General features: G+C 45.9%; 1 protein-coding gene across 1 annotated transcript in view; it reads left to right on the forward strand.

The window, feature by feature from the left end:
* Window positions 1-21,637, forward strand: part of LOC139266570 (protein eyes shut homolog) — a 262,566-nt gene that overhangs the window by 74,072 nt on the left and 166,857 nt on the right. Inside the window, exon 5 of the mRNA XM_070884165.1 lies at window positions 4,362-4,515. Coding sequence (XP_070740266.1) covers window positions 4,362-4,515 — 154 coding nt within the window. The remainder of the gene's footprint in view (window positions 1-4,361; window positions 4,516-21,637) is intronic.

Genomic DNA, 21,637 nt, shown 5'->3' on the forward strand with positions numbered 1-21,637 from the left:
TTGCATTTTTCATTTTTTTATCAAAGTAATATATGCCCCCTTCCATTCAGATAGCCACTGATTTTGAAATTAAGTCAGTTCCGTTGTGTTGTGCTGAAATAAAAATGGAAAATGCTGGTAAACACTCAGCAGCATCTGTGGAAAGAGAAGCAGAGTTAACGGCTGGAATGTTCTTCGGGAAGGCGGGTCGGGGTCGGGGTCGGGGCCTCCGAGCCGGGTGGGAAACCCCGCAGGCCCCGCTAACTTTACCGGCAGGGCCGAATTTGAAGGTGAGGCCTCGGTTTCCCGCCTGCAGCCAGCCAGCTTGAGAGGCCGGCTGGCTGCGGGCGGGTAGGCCTCAGTTGCGAGGGGTCGGTTCGTGGGAGAGTGGGGGGGGGTCGGCAAATGGCAGGAGTGTCAGCAGTCAGTATGGGGGAGGGTTCAGGAATCGGGAGCGGGGTGGGGCGGAGTGAAGGATCGGCAGGGGTTGGTCGGAGATAGTGGAGGTCGGGGATCACGGAATTGGGGATCGGCAGGCAAGCGGGGATCGGGGATCGTGAGGGGGGGAAGTGGGGGGAGGCCAGGGATTGGGGTAGGATGAGCAGAGGGTGCTGGAGGATCAGGGCTGGTCACCGGGAGATCGTGGCTGGCCTCATCATCATAGTTGAGGGGGTGGCGGGGGAATGTCTGGGATGGCGATCGCAGGTCTTGTGGTGGGTTCTCCGAGCGTTGGGGGCTGGGTATGGTCGGGACCCTGGATCCAGGAGGTCGGTATAAAGCCACTTACCTCCTAGATCCAGCAGTCCCCGCCTCTGTTTCACTGCCAGGTTTCACGAATTGAGTGAAACCCGTCCCCAGACAATTAAATTCCAAATGGATGGGGAAATAGAGGCCGACAACTTCATTACAAGATTTAAATTGAGGTAACACCTTCTGGGAGCCAGTTAGTTGCCCGAAGCCCATCCCCACGCCCACCCGCAACTCCGGCAAAACTGGAAATGAAGACAAGATCAGGTCAGGAATCCCATTTTTATCATTTTAACTGCCCCCATGCTCCAAACCCACCTGTTTTCTTTAAGGGAAAATTCCAGCCAACATTTCAGGTCGATGACCTTTCATCAGATGTATTGGCAAGTGATTTGTTATGAAATAACAACATTATAAGGGTTAAATATTGAGGACAGGTTGCTATAGAAGATGTGAACATTTGGAACATAAATGCCAGCATAGACCAGTTGGGCCTTCATTCATACATGCGATGGGGGCATGGCTGGCAAGGCCAGTATTTATTGCCCATCTATAATTGCCCTTGAGAAGTCGTGGGTGAGCCGGCGCTTTGAACCGCTGCAGTCTGTGGGGTGACTTTTTTGGAGTGGTTTTGATACAACTAAGTGGCTTGCTCGACTATTTCAGAGGACAGTTAAAACTCAACCACATTGCTGTGGGTCGAGACTCACATATGGACCAGGCCAGGAAGTACGGCAGATTTCCTTCCCTAAAGAACATTGATATGTTACTGTACTCGCCAATAATTAAAGCAGTTGATAGGGTAGATAGAGAGAAACTATTTCCTCTGGTGGGGGGAGCCTGGAACAAGGGGGCATAACTTTAAAATTAGAGCTAGGCCGTTCAGTGGTGATGTCAGGAAGCACTTCTTCACACAAAGGGTAGTGAAAATCTGGAACTCTTTCCTCCAAAAAGCTGACGAGGCTGGGGGTCAAATGAAAATCTCAGAACTGATATTGATGGATTTTTTTTCGGCAAGAGTATTAAGGGTTACGGAACCAAGGTGTGTAAATGATGTTAAGATACAGATCAGCCGTGATCTAATTGAATGGCAGCATCAGCTCGAGGGGCTGAATGGCCCACTCCAGTTCCTGTGTTAACTCACTGGGACTTAGTGAATTTATCTGCTTTGTCACAGCTCATGCATGCATCATTCACTGTACTTGTCATCGGTCCCCGCCACAAACTGCGTTCCACAGCCACCGACTCCATCCCTCTCCCTAGCATCTGTCTGAGGCTGAACCAGACTGTTCGCAATCTAGACGTCATCTTTGACCCTGAAATGAGCTTCCGGCCATGTATCCGTAGCGTATCTAAAACCGCTTATTTCCACCTCAGTAACATTGGCCGTCTCCGCCCCTTGCCTCAGTTCATCTGCTGTTGAAACCCTTATTCATGCCTTTGTTATCTCTCGACTTGACTACTCCTGGCTGGCCTCCTGCATTTTACCCTACGTAAACTTGAGGTCATCCAAAATTTGGCAGCCCATGTCCAAACTCGCACTAAGTAAGTCCCGTTCACCCATCACTCCTGTGCTCGCTGACCTACATTGGCTCCCGGTTAAGCAAGCTTCCATTTCAAAAGTCTTATCCTTGTTTTCAAATCTCTCCATGGCCTTGCCCCTCCCTAGGTCTGTAATCTCCTTCAGCCTCATAATCTCCCCGAAATGTCTGCGCTCCTCAAATTCTGACCTTTTGAGCATCCCTGATTATAACTGCTCAACCATCGGTGGCCGTGCCTTCAGCTGCTTGGACCCCAAGCTCTGGAACTCCCTCCATAAACCTCTCCGCCTCTCTCTACCTCTCTTTCCTCCTTTAAGACGCTCCTTAAAACCCACGTCTTTAACCAAGCACCTACTGTAATTTCTTCTAATGTGGCTTGGTGTCAAATTATTTTTTTTTTTACTTATAACACTCACGCGAAGCGCCTTTGACATTTTACTATGTTAAAGGCGCTATATAAATACCAGTTGTTGTTGGTGTAATCTTGGTGTGTTGATAAATACTGCACACTAATGATTTTGTTTTCAGCATTTTTTTTTTTAAATACTGAGGGGCTTTAATGCTGGGCAATGAAACACTTTTCCATTTCAAGTACTCAGTGTCAACAGCGAGCCCTCCTGGGTCAGGTATGGCACAGTAAGAGATGGGCTGCAGCCCCCTTTACACTGTTCCACTAATGGGCCTCAGCCCAAAGCTCAGACTCTGTTATACCAGTGCCACATTTTTAAACATCCCACGCAAGCCATTCTGTGGCCCGTGACTGAGGTTGCTGAGTTAGTGCTAATTGGTGTCAAATTCGAGGAGCTTTTGTGTTCTGGGTTTGTGCCGAGAAATAGATGGAGTGTCCCTCATTTCATTTCATGTCAGACTTGTGCAACCATATAGAGAAGGTCAGGTGGGCTCAATTGACAACTAGGCCCTGCAGGTGAATGGCCAGTGTGCTAAGGGTATTGGCATAATGTAGTGATTATTTATCTGGGAGATGCTATGTATTGGTGTCGCTGCTACAGTTACATAGCTGCTGTAAAATCGGGTGGCCATGTGCTTTAATTGACTAAAAAGGGTTGGAGTCGGTTCTACATACCAGAGTAGATTTGGGGAATTTGTACTCCAAGTGCAGAATATCCTGTATTATCCAGTGTAATAGTAATACTTCGATTTCTGCCACGCCTTATCTCATTGAAACATCTCGGTGTGCTTTGCAATGAGATACTTTTGGAGTTGAATGAGTAGTTGTTGTAGGTGGTAGGCACCTTTAGAATATACCAGAATACTAGGCATTAGGCACCTGCTAGATATATCTAAACGCATATAAGTTTAAAGTGGCCACACATAAAATGGCTGCCCAGGCATGATGGGAAATCAGGTAGTCAAGCTGTGAACTGTTGAATGTTCAATGACGGAGCAATAACCCTGTGAGGCCCACTATAGGAATGCCTTGGATGCAGGATAAGAATAATGAGGAGAGAACCCATCTCCCGTATTCAAGGCCATAAACCAATTAATTCCCCAGGAAGAAAGAGATAAGAGAACCCATCTCCTGTAAACAAGGTTATAAACCAATTATTTCTCCAAGAAGAAAGAACTAGTGAGAGAACCTATATCAATCAGCCCAAGCTGACAAGAGACGAACACATGCTTCCTGAGACATAAGGGGAATTCTATTGGGTTAAAAGAACCTATAGGCAATCTATAATCGTTGTGATTGGCTTGTGTCCAGCCGTGATGGGCTGTGTAACTGTAGTAAACTGTTTGTAACTGTTGTGAAACATATAAAAGTGAATGTAACCCTTTGTTCTGGGGAGAGAAGCCTGGACTCAGTCTTGTGATTTCCTCCCCGCTAAGCGTAATAAAGGCCGCATCAGCATTGGAACCGACTCTGAGTGTTGAGTGATTCTTCTGAGAAAACACTAACGCTAACAGTAGTGCTGCGTTGTCAAAGTGTGACCCTTCACAAGCAGGGTATTTGCACTTTAAAACATGGGCGTTATCGCTTCATTTTAAAACATGGGCGTTATCGCTTCATTTCAGTATCTGCATAACAAAGATTTACTTTTTTTTAAAACATTAATAACGAACCGATTGCATTTCTAGGCACAGAAGAAAATTTTGGAAGCCAATTCCTGCATCTGTTTCTCCTTGATGGAAAACCTACAGTAAAACTTGGATGTGGTTGGTCCCAAAAGGCACTGGTGGCATCTGCCAATCAAAGAATTATTGCTGGCCAGCTGACTTCAATCACAGTGCGGTAAGTCAAAGTCACTCGTGTACTTAACGGTGCTGAGAATGTGGAACTCGTTACCACGTGGAGTGGTTGAGGCGAATAGAATAGATGCATTTAAGGGGAAGCTAGATAAACACATGAGGGAGATAGGAACTGAAGGATATGCTGATGGGGTGAGATGAAGTAGGGTGGGTGGAGGCTCATGTGGAGCATAAATATTGGCATCGACTTGTTCAGCCAAATGGCCTGTTTCTGTGTAATAATGTGAGCTATAAAACATCATCAGGAAATATTTAAATCCCCTCAGCTGCATTGCTTTTTTTTGAATATCCTCTGTATTTCAAGAAGCCAAACATATTTTCTTATTGAAAGAGTTTATAGTTTTTAAAATGGTTCAGTTAGTGAAAATCTAAGACTTCCTGAAGTATTGCAAACAAATTATCCTTGGCCGGGGGGGACATTGCCCAGGATAATACATCAAAACAGACCCTGGAATATAAAAGAACAGCTCATCTTCTGCCTTTCAATCTCTTCATTTCAATTTTGCTGTGCTACCTGTCATGGATTATGTGAAGGACTCTCAGTTTGTTGGAAATGTTTGTTTGCTCTGCACAGAATTATATAAAATACTGCAGTGAGCTGTATAGAAACCGGTGACCTGGTGTATCAATACCTTCTCTATCTATTTTTATTCTATCCAATATCACTACTGCCTCCTCCCTTGTTGTTACATTGTCAGCATCTTCTTCTCTAGTGAAGATCTAACAGAAGGAAGTAACAAAGAAATGGAAGTATTTTGTAAAAAGTTAAAAATTATTGGCTTGGAATTAATCCCAATATAATAATTCAGTCACTTTTTCTTTGTGTAGCTACAGCTTTGTGGAGATTGTGATGACACCATGAATCTGGGTGGAGTTGGGAATATTTGTATCATATTGAACTGTCACGATAAAGTGTGAATGCTTGAACAGTCAGTGTCAGATGTGGTGGTGACAGCAATTGACAGTGACACTCAATTTGGAAATAGGGATCTAATGAGTCTATTTACTTTCGAGCAGCGTAGACTTCAAGGCGATCTGATAGATACATAAGAACATAAGAAATAGGAACAGGAGTAGGCCATGCGGCCCCTCGAGCCTTCTCCGCCATTTCATAAGATCATGGCTGATCCGATCATGAACTCAGTTCCATTTCCCTGTCTGCTCCCCATAACCTCTTATTCCCTTATCGGTTAAGAAACTGTCTATCTCTGTCTTAAACTTATTCAATGTCCCAGCTTCCACAGCTCTCTGAGGCAGCAAATTCCACAGATTTACAACACTCTGAGAGAAGAGATTCCTCCTCATCTCAGTTTTAGATGGGCAGCCCTTTATTCTAAGATTATGTCCCCTAGTTCTAGTCTCCCCTATCAGTGGAAACATCCTCTCTGCATCCACCTTGTCAAGCCCCCTCATAATCTTATACGTTTCGATAAGATCACCTCTCATTCTTCTGAATTTCAATGAGTAGAGGCCCAATCTACTCAACCTTTCCTCATAAGTCAACCCTCTCATCTTTGGAATCAACCTAGTGAACCTTCCCTGAACTGTCTCCAAAGCAAGTATATCCTTTGTTAAAAATAGAAACCAAATCTGTACACAGTATTCCAATACCCTGTATAACTGTAGCAAGACTTCCCTGCTTTTATACTCCATCCCCTTTGCAATAAAGGCTAAGATTCCATTGGCCTTCCTGATCACTTGCAGATATATATAAAATAATGAAAGGGCTGGACAGTGTTCAGTTTGATAGATTGGGGAGGACCACGGGACATGAGTTTAAACTCTGTAAATATAGAAATAGACTGAATTTTGTGCAGATATTCTTTTCCCAGAGAGCAGTGGGCCTCGGGAATGTGTTGCCGGCTGGTGTGGTGGGTGCGGGCTCTCTGTAACCCTTCAAGAGGAAGCTGGAACAGTTCCTGACTGAGGCAGGGGAGGGGGGGGATGGTGGGAGAGGAGCGTTTAGCCATGATTATCGAGTCATCGTGGTGTGGGGTAGGTTTGATGGACCAGCTGGCCTTTTCCTGCTCATCATTTTCATCTGTTCGTATGTTCATAAGAATTGATGCAACAGCAAAAAGGTAACATTGGACAGAACATTGCAATAGAAGAACTGAAAAGTGGAATCCATTGTCCTAGGGTTCATTTATGTTTTTTCACTTTGGATCCAGTTAAGGTATACAAGTAGAGAAGACAATACAACAGCAACAATGCAGCGGGTTTGACATGAATCTAATTTTTTCACTACAAATAGATATGTTTTCAAGATGCAACAAGTACTATTATGGATGAGAGGTTAAACCGAGGCCTCGTCTACCCCGCCAGTGGCCGTAAAAGATACCACAGCACTTTTCAAAGATGAGCAGGAGAGTATTCCAAATGTCCTGGCCAACATTTATCCCTGAACCAACCCATCACTAAAACAGGTTATCTGGTCATCATCATCATAGGCAGACCCTCGAAATCGAGGAAGACTTGCTTCCACTCTAAAAGTGAGTTCTCAGGTGACTGAACAGTGCAATATGGGAATTACAGTCTCTGTCACAGGTGGGACAGACAGTGGTTGAAGGAAGGGGTGGGTGGGGAGTCTGGTTTGCCGCACGCTCCTTCCACTGTCTGTGCTTGGTTTCTGCATGCTCTCGGCGACGAGACTCGAGATACACAGCGCCCTCCCGGATGCTCTTCCTCCACTCAGGGCGGTCTTGTGCCAGGGATTCCCAGGTGCCAGTGGGGATGTTGCACTTTATCAAGGAGGCTTTGAGGGTGTCCTTGAAATGTTTCCTCTGCCCACCTGGGGCTCGCTTGCCATATAGTAGTTCCAAATAGAGCGCTTGCTTTGGGAGTCTTGTGTCAGGCATGTGAACAATGTGGCCCACCCAACAGAGCTGGTCGAGTGTGGTCAGTGCTTCGATGCTGGGGATGTTGGCCTGAGCGAGAACACTGATGTTGGTGCGTCTATCCTCCCAGTGGATTTGTAGGATTTGCGGAGGCAGTGCTGATGGTACTTCTCCAGAGATTTGAGGTGTCGACTGTATATGGTCCACATCTCTGAGCCATATAGGAGGGCGGGTATCACTACTGCCCTGTAGACCATAAGCTTGGTGCCAGATTTGAGGTCCTGATCTTCAAACTCTCTTCGTTAGGCAACCGAAGGCTGCGCTGGCACACTGGAGGCGATGATAGACCTCGTCATCGATGTCTGCCCTTGCTAATAGCAGGTTCCCGAGGGATGGAAAATGGTCCACTTTGTCCAGGTCAGCGTCGTGGATTTTGATGACCGGGGGGCAGTGCTGTGTGGTGGGGTTAGGTTGGTGGAGGAACTTTGTCTTACAGATGTTTAGTGTAAGGCCCATGCTTTCGTACGCCTCGGTCATTTATCTCATTGCTGTTTGTGGGACCTTGCTGTGTGTAACTTTGCTGCCACCTTTCCCACAGTTCATAAGTGCCTAAACTTCAAAAATACTTCATGGGTGGTGAATCGCTTGATGGTCTTCATTGTTAAAGGGTGGGGAATAATTGGACCAGCCACAATTCAATCCCCATTTTAAAGTCATGTATTCTGTCATTTTAATATAATACGTAGATAATTTCTAGTTAGTTGATCTATTATTGCAGAACTCAGGGCAACCTGAGAAGCAGAGAAGTAGGTCGGAATCTTCCCAGCCCTGCGATTGCAGCTTTGGAGGCGGGCCCGCTGCCAAAATGGCCCTGATTGACAGAGCGATGGGATTCCACTCTAAACCCGCTTTCGTGTCAGTTTCCAAAGCGCCGGGTCTGTCTGCGGTTCACAGACCCGACAGCAGGCGGTGGGCCAGCCAATTAACATCATGAAGAGGTACTTTAAAGGTATTTAAAATGGATTTTACCAGGCACTTAACATTTTTCCAAGTTTGTTATGAGGTTTACGTCCCTCGGGGAACTCATCAGGCAAGTGCATTGGGCTCTCAATGACTTTCCTTTGCTTTGATTAGTTGACAGCTGCAGAACTGGTTTCAAAGCTACCATTTCACAGCTGTTCACTTTCCAATGTCAGAAGTTGAAGCCTTCAGGATTTGGAAGACACTTTTGAGCTGTATGCAGGTTGGAAGTATTTGCAATGAACTCTCTATTCAGTCACCTCCTTGGAGCAACCTCTCTCACCATCGGCAGATCGCTTCTGTCATCTCAACTTCAGCTGCCATCTGTTCCAGCAGCATCAGTGCCATTGAGAAAATCTCACCTTGGTCCTCAGAATCCCACCGCGATTAGCCCGAACACCAACATCAGTAAACATGCCAGCATCACTAACAACAACACCAAACCTCTACACAATCATCTGAAGCTGCACAGGATACAGGGCATCAGCACCCAACCACATTGCTGCCTTGGATGCCAGGGCCAGATTTATTTCATTTGACGCTCTACACCCTGGCTGCCTCATGATGCATCAGGTTGGCACCACCCCACACCAACACCATAAATCATCCCTATGATGCCCAAGCCATTCCTTTCACACTCATCATCATTGCGGGGGGTACCGTTATGTCTCACCATTCACTACAACTCACTAAGCCACTTCCAAAGGTGCACACAAATCTGTCCAAGAATGCAAAGTGTTCAAAATAAAAATTTCTATGTTTGACAACACATTAGCAGAAACTCTACATGAACATTGGCTAAAAGACCCAAGTGCCAATCCTTGTGAGTTGTTAGTTGGTACGATTGCACTAGAATGAGGGTGAGCATGAGGTGTGGCTAGTGAGATGGGGAACTGATAATGTAGATAGAGAAAGAGAGGGATGGTAAGTAGGTGTGAGTAAGGATGTCCACGAGTAGGGTAGGGAAGGCAGAGTGATGGGGATGTGATGAGTAGCAGAGCAGGATGAGGGTGAGTGTGGCTTTGCAGTAACGTTTCTTGATCTACTGAGATCATTGCAAAGTTTGTGCCAGTGCAGCCTGGTGCTCCTGACAACATCCCTGCTTGTGCCCTCCTGTGCAATGTGCAACCAGGCTGCATTGGTGTACTGGGGAGGTCTCTTCTGTCTATTGAAAGGGAGGAGAACCTCCTTGCGTGCTGTGACTCCATAAACAGTTGGAGAAGGGATGGGAGAACCTGGGTGCAGCCGTGCATCTTTGTGCAGTGCTTGTCAGTGCCTGCAGCACCTGTATGCTGTAGAACACTGACAGAACAACTGTCAAAATCAATGTGGCCATGATCCCTTTCATGATTCATCATCAAATGATGTCATCAGACCCGCTTCCTTTTAATTGGCCGGGAACCTCACAGGCCGGGATTAACAGAGAAACATAGAAATTTACAGCGCAGAAGGAGGCCATTTCGGCCCATCGTGTCCGTGCCAGCCGACAAAGAGCTGCACGGCCCTCGATCAGCAGCCCAAAGGTTACATATTAACCTATGAACAATGAACAATGGTGCATCCAGGAAGGATTCTTTTCACAATGAGGGTTGGAGCCAGGAGCAGGGTCACAACCCACCACTGACCCCGGCCGTCACAGACCCGCCATAGTTGGCGAAATTGCGGCTGTAGGTTGGGTTGAAGCATACAAGTTTCTCTGCGGTACAGGCCAAGAGGCTTCGGTGCTACAGCGCCACCAGTGGTGGGAACATGTTCCAGGATTTTGACCCAGCGACGATGAAGGAACGGCGACATATTTCTAAGTCAGGATGGTGAGTGACTTGGAAGGGAACTTAGAGATGGTGGTGTTTCCACGCACCTGCTGCCCTTGTCCTTCTAGGTGGTATAGGTCGTGGGTTTGGGAGGTGCTGGCGAAGAATCCTTGGTGAGTTGCTGCAGTGCATCTTGTAGATAGTACACACTGCAACTACGGTGTGCCGGAGGTGGAGGGTGTGAATGTTTAACGTGGGGGTTATATCCACTGTGTCAAAAATAAAGACATAAAAAGGCTCAATCTATCGAAGGCAGCCCTTAAAATGGTCTGCTTTGTTCCATGTGGATAAATAGAGCCCATCAAAGGATGAATGTTCGTAAAAGAAAAGATGGAGCACATAAATAATATCGGAACATTTTCAGCTGGGCTGAGCACCTGAAAGTGCATTATCATTATCAACAGTGGTTTTTACAAAGCTGATGTACCATTCAGGATAATAATCCTTATATTCCTAATTTTGGAAAGGTTTCTGAAAATCAATCAATGGCTTTATTTTACTTCACTTCCATTTACAACAACAACAACTTGTATTTATATAGCACCTTTAACATAGCAAAACATCCCAAGACGCTTCACATGAGTGTTTTAAGACAAAATAAATAAATTTGACACTGAGCCACTTGAGAAGAAATTACGGCAGATGACCAAAGGTTTGGTCAAAGAGGTAGGTTTTAAGGAGTGTCTTAAAGAAGGAAAGAGAGGTAAGGAGATGGAGAGGTTTAGGGAGGGAGTTCCAGAGCTTGGGGCCTAGGCAGCTGAAGGCACGTCCACCGATGGTTGAGCGATTATAATCAGGGATGCTCAAAAGGTTAGAATTTGAGGAGCGCAGACATCTCAGGCTGGTGGGAGGGTGGGGGGGTGGAGAATGGCTTGAGGCTGAAGGAGATTACAGAGATAGGGAGGCCATGGAGGGAGTTGAAAACAAGGATAAGAATTTTGAAATCGAGGCGTTGTAGGGTATAATGTGGGAGGCCAGCCAGGAGTGCGTTGGAGTAGTCAAGTCTAGAGATAACAAAGTCATGGATGAGGGTTTCAGCAGCAGATGAACTGAGGCAGGGGCGGAGACGGGCGATGTTACAGAGTTTGAAATAGGCGGTTTTAGTTATGCAGCGGATATGATGATATGCGGATATGATGAGGAAATGCAGCCATTTTACTAAAAAAAGACAATGGAGGGAATTTTAACCCCCAAAACAGGTGAGTTAGTTTCGACTGAGAGGTTAAAGTGTTAAAAAAAAACTGAATCGCGAGGCCAACCCACCCACTTCAGGTTTTATCGGGGATGGGCAGCCAATCCGATTCCAGGAGGCAGGTCCACACTTAAATATTATAATGAGGCTCCATGCCTCCTGGTGATCCCCCACTTCAAATTTAACTCTGGCTGGTTGGGTTTCCCAGGCTTTGGGAAACCTGCCAGCTAAAGAGAGGCGGGAACTGCTGGACGCAGGAGGTTGCCTTGCCAACCCCCCCACCGCCCCCCGTGATTAGACAGCATCCCCCCCCCCCCTCCCCGAGGCATTCGACCCCCCACCAGCCTTACCTCCCTCTTCTCTGCAGCCTAATGCCGCAGGCCTACACACCCGTCAGCTGGCCAGCGTCTCCATCTGGCTGGATGAGGGCGGAAATCCGTGGTTTGAAATGCTAATCAGGCCCTGAGGAAAAGCCCGTTCTCCTGGGTTTCCCAGCCGCTTTCCAGCTCCCCCCACCCTCCCAAACCAGTTCCAAATTAAAATTCCGGATGACGTTTGAGTTTCAAAGCTAAAAGCCTGAAATGGAGCGACCCCGTCTGGATGCTTGTCTCCTTTCAGTGAGACGCAAAGTCCCTCAATGTTTAATCGTAATGCTTCCCAGAATAATCCAGCTCACGGGCTGAGTTCCAAAAGCCTGACAAATGAAATCTCTTGCACTTCAACCACCCTTTCAGATCTCTTTGTGATTTCTTTGACAGATTTTGCCTTCATGCAAGAGACACTCATTCATTGTCATCTACTGTATAAATCAAGCGATATTAAACTGCCATTATAGTTGGAACAGAAACAGAACTATAATTAGGGATTGTTATACAGAAACTGCCATATAATTTCATTACATTACATACGATTACGTTACATAGGATAAACGGCACAGAAACAGGCCATTCGGCCCAGACAGTCCATTCCGGTGTTTATGCTCCACTCGAGCCTCCCCCATGTTTCCTCATTTAAATCTATCAGCATAACCCTCTATTCCCTTCTCCCCAATATTCTTCTCTAGCCTCCCCTTTAATGCATCTATATTATTCGCTTTAACCACTCCCTGTGGTAGCGAGTTCCACATTCTCACCACTCTTTGCATAAAGAATTTTCTTCTGAATTCTCTATTGGATTTCTTGGTGAATATCTTATATTAATGGTCCCTCCCTAGTTATGCTCTTCCCCACAAGTGTAAACATTCTCTCTGTATCCACTCTATCGAAACCTTTCATACTTTTAAAGACCTCTATTAGGTCACCCCTCAGCCATATTTTTCCACGGGTGTGTGTGCCTCGGTGCTGTTCCAGTCACACTGATGTTTGAAATCTTTTCCCACAGACAGAAAAGACGAATATTTCTCCTTCCACATTCAAAGGCCGATGATATTCAGGTCCTAATAATGAACCGAGTGACTCTGTCAGATCTTGATGTGATGTTTGATTTGAGTATCCCGTTTGTAAATCCTGCCTTTCTCACAGCCTGCTCACAGCCTGTAAAAGGAGTTTATAAAAGCCATCACTGTGGGTCCAGGATAAAAATTCACAACCTTCTCTCCTCCTGGTTCGTGCCCAAGGGGGCTGCTCCAGACTGAGCCTTTCAAGATGGTGGCCTTTAACCCGGGCTGTGTCACCGGGAGAAATCCCAGAGCTGCTGCCCCGCTCGGGGCAAACGCGGGACCCGTAGGTTCTTGTTCGGGGCCTGAGGCCCACATCGGGTGTTTCTAAAGCAGATAATGTTGAGTTTTTTGTCTCGGGGCCTCGGGCTGCACTCGGGTTGTGTGAAGCCCGAGTCACCCCCCCTCCGGAGTTTATTAACCCACTCCTTCCACCCATCTCTTACCCGCTGCCTTACCCACAGTCCCAACTGCCACCCGCCCGCGCTTAGCTTACACTGTCCTGTTGAGGAATGATTCATTGTAGTGTTGCTTCATTTTTCAGAGTATTTCTTTTTTATTTCTGCTCATTAAGGTAAGAGATGTTAATACTGAGGAATGTAACGTATCCAATGATCCTACTCTTGTCTTAATCCCAACCTCTGAAGAGTGAGCCCCACTGCATCAGTGTGACATTTTCCCACTCCCTTCACCCTACTTTGGTCTCCCTCAGCATGGTTGCCAATTTTATGCCAGATAGTATTGAATAACAGGAAGGTTTGTCCTTACCCACTTGGAACTGAATTGATACCATTTATTTGAGTCCTGGCCAGCCTCCCACCTTGCACCCTCGATAATCTTGGGCTCATCTAAAACTCTGCTGCCCATATCCTAACTCGCACCAAGTCCCGTTCACCCCTCTGCTCATTGACCTACATTGACTCCAGGTCTGGCAACGCCTTGATTTTAAAACTCTCATCATTGTTTTCAAATCCCTTCAAAGCCTTGCCCTTCCCTAGCTCTGTAACCTCCTCCAGCCCTACAATTTCCAAGCCCTCTGGCATCTTGCTCCTCCAATTTAGGCCTCTTGCGCATCCCTGATTTTCATCGCTCCGCCATTGGCAGCCGTGGCTGCCTCGGCTCTGGAATTCCCTTCCTAAACCTATCCACTTCTCCACCACACTCTCCTCCTTTAAGACACCCCTTAGAACTCATCTATTTGAACCAAGCTTTTGGTCACCTGTCCTAATAATTCCTTATGTGGCTCGATGTCAAATTTTGTTTTGAAGCACCTCAGAACATTTTATTACATTAAAAGCGCTAGATAAATACAAGTTTTTGTTGTTATATGTAGGAATTGCACTTCCTTTAATGCCCCTGTTATTAAGATCCAGGAGGCCAGGTATCCTGGTATGTGCGCCAGCTCCCTGCTTTTGCACTGGCATAATGTAGGCCTACCATTCAATAAGGGAACTGGCCTCTGGCAATGTGAGCCAATGTGGGAGGGCTCATTTTACAAAAGCATGTTCCTGTACAGAGATTAGCCTGCCTGGATGACGTATTGCTTCCCTCGATTTTCTCTGCATTCATTTTAAAAGGACCAGGGTGACGCTTCACACCGCGAGCACACTTTGGTAAAAATACCCCAGGGGGATCGGCACAAGGGTATCAGTCTCCCGCTACTCAAAATAGAAGAAGTATATATAAAAGCCTCTATTATTACCCTGTTACTTCTGAAGGCAGGTCACAAATATCAAAAAGGTATTAAGTATTTGGATCTGCAGTGGGAACTTTGTCTTGCTCAGTGGTGTCAATTGACCTTGGGACGTTCCAAAGTGCTTTACAGCCAATGAAGAACTTTTTGAAATGTGGTCACTGTTGAGTGTAGGAAAGACAGCAGCCAATTTGCGAACAGCAAGGTCCCACAAACAGCAATGTAATAATGGCCAGACCATTTGTTTTTTTTAACGATGTTGGTGGAGGGGATAAATATTGACTAGAACACCAGGGAGAACTTCCCTGCTCTTCTCTGCAAAATCATAGAGTCATAGAAAATTACAACACAGAAGGAGGCCATTCGGCCCATCTTGTCCATGTCGGTCGACAAAGAGCTACCCAGCCTAATGTATCAACATTGCTGAGCACCTCGAGTCTCATCGCCGAGAGCATGCAGAAACCAAGCGCAGGCAGCGGAAGGAGCATGCAGCAAACCAGTCCCACCCACCCTTTCCTTCAACCACTGTCTGTCCCACCTGTGACAGAGACTGGAATTCCCGTATTGGACTGTTAAGTCACCTAAGAACTCATTTTTAGAGTGACTACCTATGATGATGATGACCCACCTTAATCCCACCTTCCAGCTCTTAGTCTGTGGTCCTGTAGATTACGGCACACAGCCAAGTACTTTTTAAATGTGATGAGGGTTTCTGCCTCTACCACCCTTTCAGGCAGTGAATTCCAGACTCCCACCACCCTCTCAGTGACATTTTTTTTTCCTCATCTTCCTTCTAATCCTTCTACCAACTACTTTAAATCTATGCCCCCTGATGATTAAACCCTCTGCTAAGGGAAACAAGTCTTTAGTTTCCACTCAATCTAGGCCCCTCATAATTTTATACACTTCAATTAAATCTCCCCTCAGCCTCCTCTGTTCCAAACAAACCAACCCCAGCCTAACCAATCTTTCCTCATAACTAAAATGTTTTAATCCTAAGATCCTCGTAAATCTCCTCTGCATCCTCTCTAGTGCACTCACCTCTTTCCTGTAATGTGGTGACCAGAACTGTACGCTGTGACCTAACTAGTGTTGTATACAGTGCCGTGGGATTTTTATGTCCACCTGAAAGGCAGATGGGGCCTCAGCTTAACATTTCACCCGAAAGACGCTGCCTCCGACAGTGCAACGCTCCCTCAGTACCAAGCTGGAGTATCAGCCTAGATTTTTGTGCTCAAGTCTCTGGATTGAGACTTGAACCCACAACCGTCTGACTCAGAGGTGCGAGTGCTATCCACTGAGCCACAGCTGACACAAGTGGGATGTTAGGAAAGGCCAGCAATCTTGTTGAGAGCAAGATGATTGGTACAGGCACCATCTTCCAGCTACTCATTTTCATCTCAGCTCTGTCTTAGTCTAAGAAATTATGTTTTTTTTAGTGCTGTGTGTTGCAATTATAAGATATTAAAATGTATTTGGCAAAACCTGACTCATTTAGAAAATCCCATATGTTAGAATGCCTTGGAGGATTTAGAGAATGTGTAGAACTCTTTGGTACAGTTTATAAAATTCTAGTTAAGTACTGTAGGCCGAGCATCTGTTGTTCCACAGGACTGTAAAATCTGTTTATGTGGTACAAGGCTACATGGTACAGTTAATATTTAAAGCATTGAGTAAATTTAGTACTTAAACTGTGGGAATATCTGACTGAAAAAAGGCCAGAAAAGGGCATATTTACCATTCTATCTCGATAGTGGTGTCAGTGCAGGCCAGGCGATTGGGGGCTGGGGGATTTTTTGCGGAAATCCCCCAGGAAGGGTGAGTGATGTAGAGTGGGAGGAGGCTCGTGTGGAGAAACAATGACATAGACCAGCTGGGTCGCATGTCCTATTTCTGTGCTGTGAATTCTATGTAAAAATCAAAATCGCCGGATTGCCGTAATCTTTGCACAGCACGTGATTATCTGACAGAAAGCCCCTGTTAAAGACCTCCAGCAGTTCGCCCCTCAGCCTCCTCCTTTCTAGAGAAAAAAGCCCAGCCTGTTCATTCTTTCCTGTTAGTTGTACCCTCTCAGCTCTGATATCATCCTTGTTGTCTCCAGATTTTTGGCCATTTATTTACCCAGTCGTAGATCTAAATTATTGTGCAAAACTTTAATAAATATCTTTGCCGCCCAGACAGCTTGATATATACTTATACTTGTGAATTTTCACCTTTGTACCTTTATCATTATTGATGTTTCACATGGTCCAAGACTCCTTAAGACATTCTTAAAATGTCATTTTCAAAGGCCCTTCTACCAAAGTGAAGGCATGTCGGAGATGAGGGCTACCACACAGTATCTGACCCACTACCCATTCTCTGTCGGCAGCTAACATTCATAAAATGAGCCCTGATCTTAACCTCGGAAAGGTATTCCATCCGGCAGAAACCTCTATGTTTATTTAAAATTTTCCAGTTAAAGCCACATACAATAGATCCCAGTGTCCCGAAGAAGGAAGCATAAATCTAAGATAGCCACCAACAAATCAAATAAAGAACTTATTTCAACAAAGAGTGGTGAGAATGTGGAACTTGCTGCCACATGCAGTGATTGAAGCAGAGGGCATTGATGCATTTAATGGAGGTTTGATTTAGGAACACCAAGTCCCGTTCACTTATCACCCCTGCATTTGCTGACCTACAACTCTCGGCGATCTCTCCGCTCCTCCATTTCTGACCTCTTGTCCATCCCCCGCTTCCTTAGCCTCACCATTGGTGGTCATGCCATCTAGCCCTAAGCTCTGAAATTCACTGCCCAAACCTCTTTGCCTCTTTTCCTTTAAGACGTTTCTTAAAGTTGTTGCGTAGGCATGCCTGCTCACTGTGTGATGTCTGCAACACTGTCATGCAACATTGAATGTACCCTTGTACTGTACATACCTTACCGGTACACTAGAGGGTGCTGTTGCTGGAGACCCAGTATAAAAAGGAACACACAGCTTGTTGTCGGCACTCAGGAGCTGCTAATAAAGGACTGCAGGTCTGCACGTCTGCACAGTTTAAGTACCATACCCTGCCTCGTGGAGTCATTACTAAAGGTGCCTACATACACTACCTCTTTGACCAAGCTCTTGGTCACTTGCTCTGAAGTCTACATCTTTGGCTCGGTGTCAGTTTTTTGTTTGTTGACGTTCCTGTGAAGTACCTTGGGATATTTTTCTTATAGTAAAGGTGTTTTATTTCTATGATTTCTATATAAATGAAAGTTGTTGTTATTGAAAGCAACATACAATAGATCCCAAACTGCCTGACCTTAAAGACAAGTTATATATCCTTACTAATCAATACAAACAGTATTAAAGTTGGAAAGTAAGGTTATTTATGAGCTCTTTAAAGATATCTGAGTCAGCTTTCCTTTGATGTTTCCATGCACATCATTCTCCGCTCTCAGAGAATGCCTGTTTTGACAATAAACTAGGGTAGCCATTCAGCAAGATAGGCCCTGGAGAAAGTACAGACAAGATTTACAAGCTTGTTACCAGAATTGAGAGAATACAGCCATCAGGAAAAATTTAACAGGCTGGCGCTCTTTATTTTCTGGAAACGAGAAGACTAAAAGGAGACCATCTAGAGGCCTTTAAGATTACGAAGGGGTTCAATACGGTGGATGTAGAAAAACAGTTTCCACTTGTGAGTGAGTCCAGAACAAAGGGGCATGAATGTAAGATAAAATAAAGAGTTTGGGAGGAATTTCTTTACACACAGAACGGTGAGATTATGGAGCTTGTTGCCACAAGAAGCGAGGGTCGCATCCCCAGCAATATCTGTGTCCAGGCCTTTTTACACAGTATTTACACAAACAGGCCATTCGGCCCATCTGATCCATGTTGATCAGTTTGCTTCACACGAGCCTCCTCCCACTCTACTTCATCCATCTCTGTCGGCAGATCCTTCTATTCCTCCCTCATACTTATCTAGCTTCCCTGTAAATACATCTATGCTGTTCGCTTCAGTAGCGAATTCCACATTCTCATAACTCTCTGGGTGAAGAGGTTTCTCCTAAATTCCCTTTTGGATTTACAAGTAACTATCTTAAAATTATATCCCCTAGTTTTAACTTCCCTATAATTAGAAACATCTTCTCCATGTCTACCCTATCAAACCCTTGATAGCCACCCCTCAGCCTTCTCCTTTCTAGAGAAAAGAGCCCTAGAGGCCGAAATTCAGGGTCGCCAGAAAACTGATGGACCTACCCTTTTCCTTGAAGTTTTTTCCGCCGGGATCACTGAGGCGGCCTTTCCATCGATTTTCGGGACTTAGTAATTTTTTTGCCGTTGGACCGGAAGTCGGTTATAGGGGGGTGGAAGTGCGGCGGTAAGTCAGGCTGAGGGGTGGGTGTTGGGGCTGGATTGAGACACCGCCGCTGTCAATCAGCGGCAGAGCGGTGGTTACATCACAGCATGTGTGCATCACCGCACTCTCTGCCCTCCGTTAAAGGGGAGAGAATCGGGCCTTTTTTCACTTCGGCCACTGGGCCACCAGGGAAGGTTTCGGCCGGGCCAGTGGTCTGGCACCCAAGAGGGGGTGTCATGCTGCCTGTTGGCGGCCTGGCCGAACCCATGGGCATTATTTTGTCGGTCGATTGGGAAGTCAGCCAGCAAAAATGAAGACATGGCGGCCACGGCAGTCAGCCCTCCCCTTGAGGGGCTACCGCGCTGCCGGGCCGCAATCAGTGCGGAGAAGGTGCACCGACAGAGGGAGCTGTCGGGGGCACCGTGTGGCAGGGGAACAATTTTTTCCACTAAATTTGGGGCACAGTATTATGCAGGTGAGGGAGAGCGGCAGTGCGCGTTTTGATGACACGCTTGCGGTGGCCATCAGTGCCCCAGGCGGAATTAGGTAAAGGCCAAAAAATACCCGACCTGAATTTGGGTCGGGGTGGCCAGTTGACCGCAAAGCAGCGGCCATGGGATTCTGCCGCATGGCCACCGCAAACGTGCGGTAATGGATCTAATAGAGACCCTGAATTTCGGCCCCCTAGTCTGTACAATCTTTCCTGATTGTTAGAACCTCTCAGTTCTGGTAACATCCTTGTAATTCTTTTTTCCACCTCACACCTATCTAATTTTGAAATGAATTTGCCATTTACATGCCCATTCTGCAATATCTGGAATTTTGTCACAATCTTTCTCAATATTAACTACACCCCCCCCCCAATTTGGTGTCTGCCGCAAATTTTGATATTGTACTTCTGATTCCCGAGTCCAAATCATTTGTGAAAATTGTGAACAACAGTGGTCCCAGCACTGACCCGGGCGGAACATCACATCCCACCTTCACCAGTCTGCGTAACGACCTTTAACCCCTACTCTCTGTTTTTTGTTTCATAGCCAGCTTGTTATCCATTCTACTACTTGTCTCCTGACTCTGCGTGCTCCGCTCTTAGTCATTAGTCTATTATGTGGTACGTTATCGAAGGCCTTTTGAAAACCCAAGGGCCTGAAATTGATGGCATTACTGCCCACTGCCGCGACATTCCTCCTCGAGTCCCGCCCAGTGCCACTTTCCATTTGGTGTGGAGCGGGCGGGAGGGGAGAACCGTCGGGAACCGCCCGCTGATGTCAGCGGACCGCTAAGTGGCGTAAGTGGGCTTCCGCCTGCCGAGATGCCACATTGATGCGGGCGGGAGTCGGCACCAGAACGGGGAAGGACCACTGGCTGGAGGCTGGTCTGTCCCCAATGGTGAGTATGAAGAACTGAAAAACAAGTTGAGTAAACATTTTCTACACTTTTTCTTTACAGCGACTTACCTGGATAGGGTCCCCGGACGGTGTCCGATGGTTTTTTGTTATTTTTGTGATGATTTTCCTTTTCAGGTTTTCGACCCTCAGTGGGCCCGACTCCATCCTCGGCGGCACTTGGGCGGCAAACACATTTGCTGCCGAGATTGGGAGCTCCCGCCTGCTGCCACTCAGATTGACGGCGTAAGTCCCTCTTTTGCTGCCCAGCGCCCTTTCAAGGATCTTTTTGATGAAAACCCCACCCAAAGTACCGTCAGGTACCTCGGCGGCCATCGACATTCCTTTGGGCAGCACTTGGGCGGGCGGGGGCCTTCACCAATTTTGGCCCCCAAGTATATTACATTGACTACATTACCTTTATCTACTTTTTCTCTTCTTCAAAAATTCAATATGGTTGGTCAAATATGACCTTCACTTTTGAAAGCCCCACTGACTACTTTTTATTATCTTTTCAATTTCTAGATGTTTTTCTATTACATCGTTGAGTAAAGATTCCATTATCTTTCCTACCACCGATGTTAAGCTAACTGGTCTATAGTTACCTGGAATTGTTCTATCTCCTTTTTTAAACATAGGAATAACATTAACGGTCCAGCAGTCCTCTGGAATTATTCACATTTCCCATGGATTCTTACATAAATGTAAATCATGCCTCTGCTATCTCTGCCCTAGCTTCTTTCAATATGCGCAGATGTAATCCATCTGGACCAGGTGTCTTATCCTCTATATGACTAGATTATAAATTATACCCCCCTCTTCAACTTAAATGTCTTGATGTGTTCTTTTATTTCTTCTTCTGATGTCATGCCCATCCTGTTAACTTCCCCGGTAAATACTGAAGCAAATTAATTATTCAATATTTCTACCATTGTACTGACATGTTTATGTGGCAGAACTGAGCAGGGCACACGAAAGCTACAACAATGTACAATTCACATTCTGCACACTATTGCAAACCCCATCCTGATATATCAAGGCAGCGGAATTAACCCACAAGATCCTGATGGTCTGCGGTGCTCAGAGCTAAATACAGTAATTGGTTTACACTCAGTTTAAGGAAGGAACTCGCCGAAGAGGGCAAGGAAATTTAGGGCCATGAAATAAAAAGGCACAAGAGTGATACAGAGGATGAGAAGGAAGTGGTATGAATACAAGCAACGGCAGAGAATTAGAAGGCAGGAAAGAATGAAAGAGACAACAGCAGGAACAAGGAGACAATGAGGTAGATTGTCAAGTTAGTGCCTGGGCATAAAACCAGCGATTCAGATTACCCGCCCGTTCGAGAAACCACCCGATTCTTATTTCCAATCCAGATGAAAATGGAATCGTTTCTC

Source organism: Pristiophorus japonicus, chromosome 7 (genome assembly GCF_044704955.1).
Source record: "Pristiophorus japonicus isolate sPriJap1 chromosome 7, sPriJap1.hap1, whole genome shotgun sequence".
Classification (NCBI taxonomy): Eukaryota; Metazoa; Chordata; class Chondrichthyes; family Pristiophoridae; genus Pristiophorus; species Pristiophorus japonicus.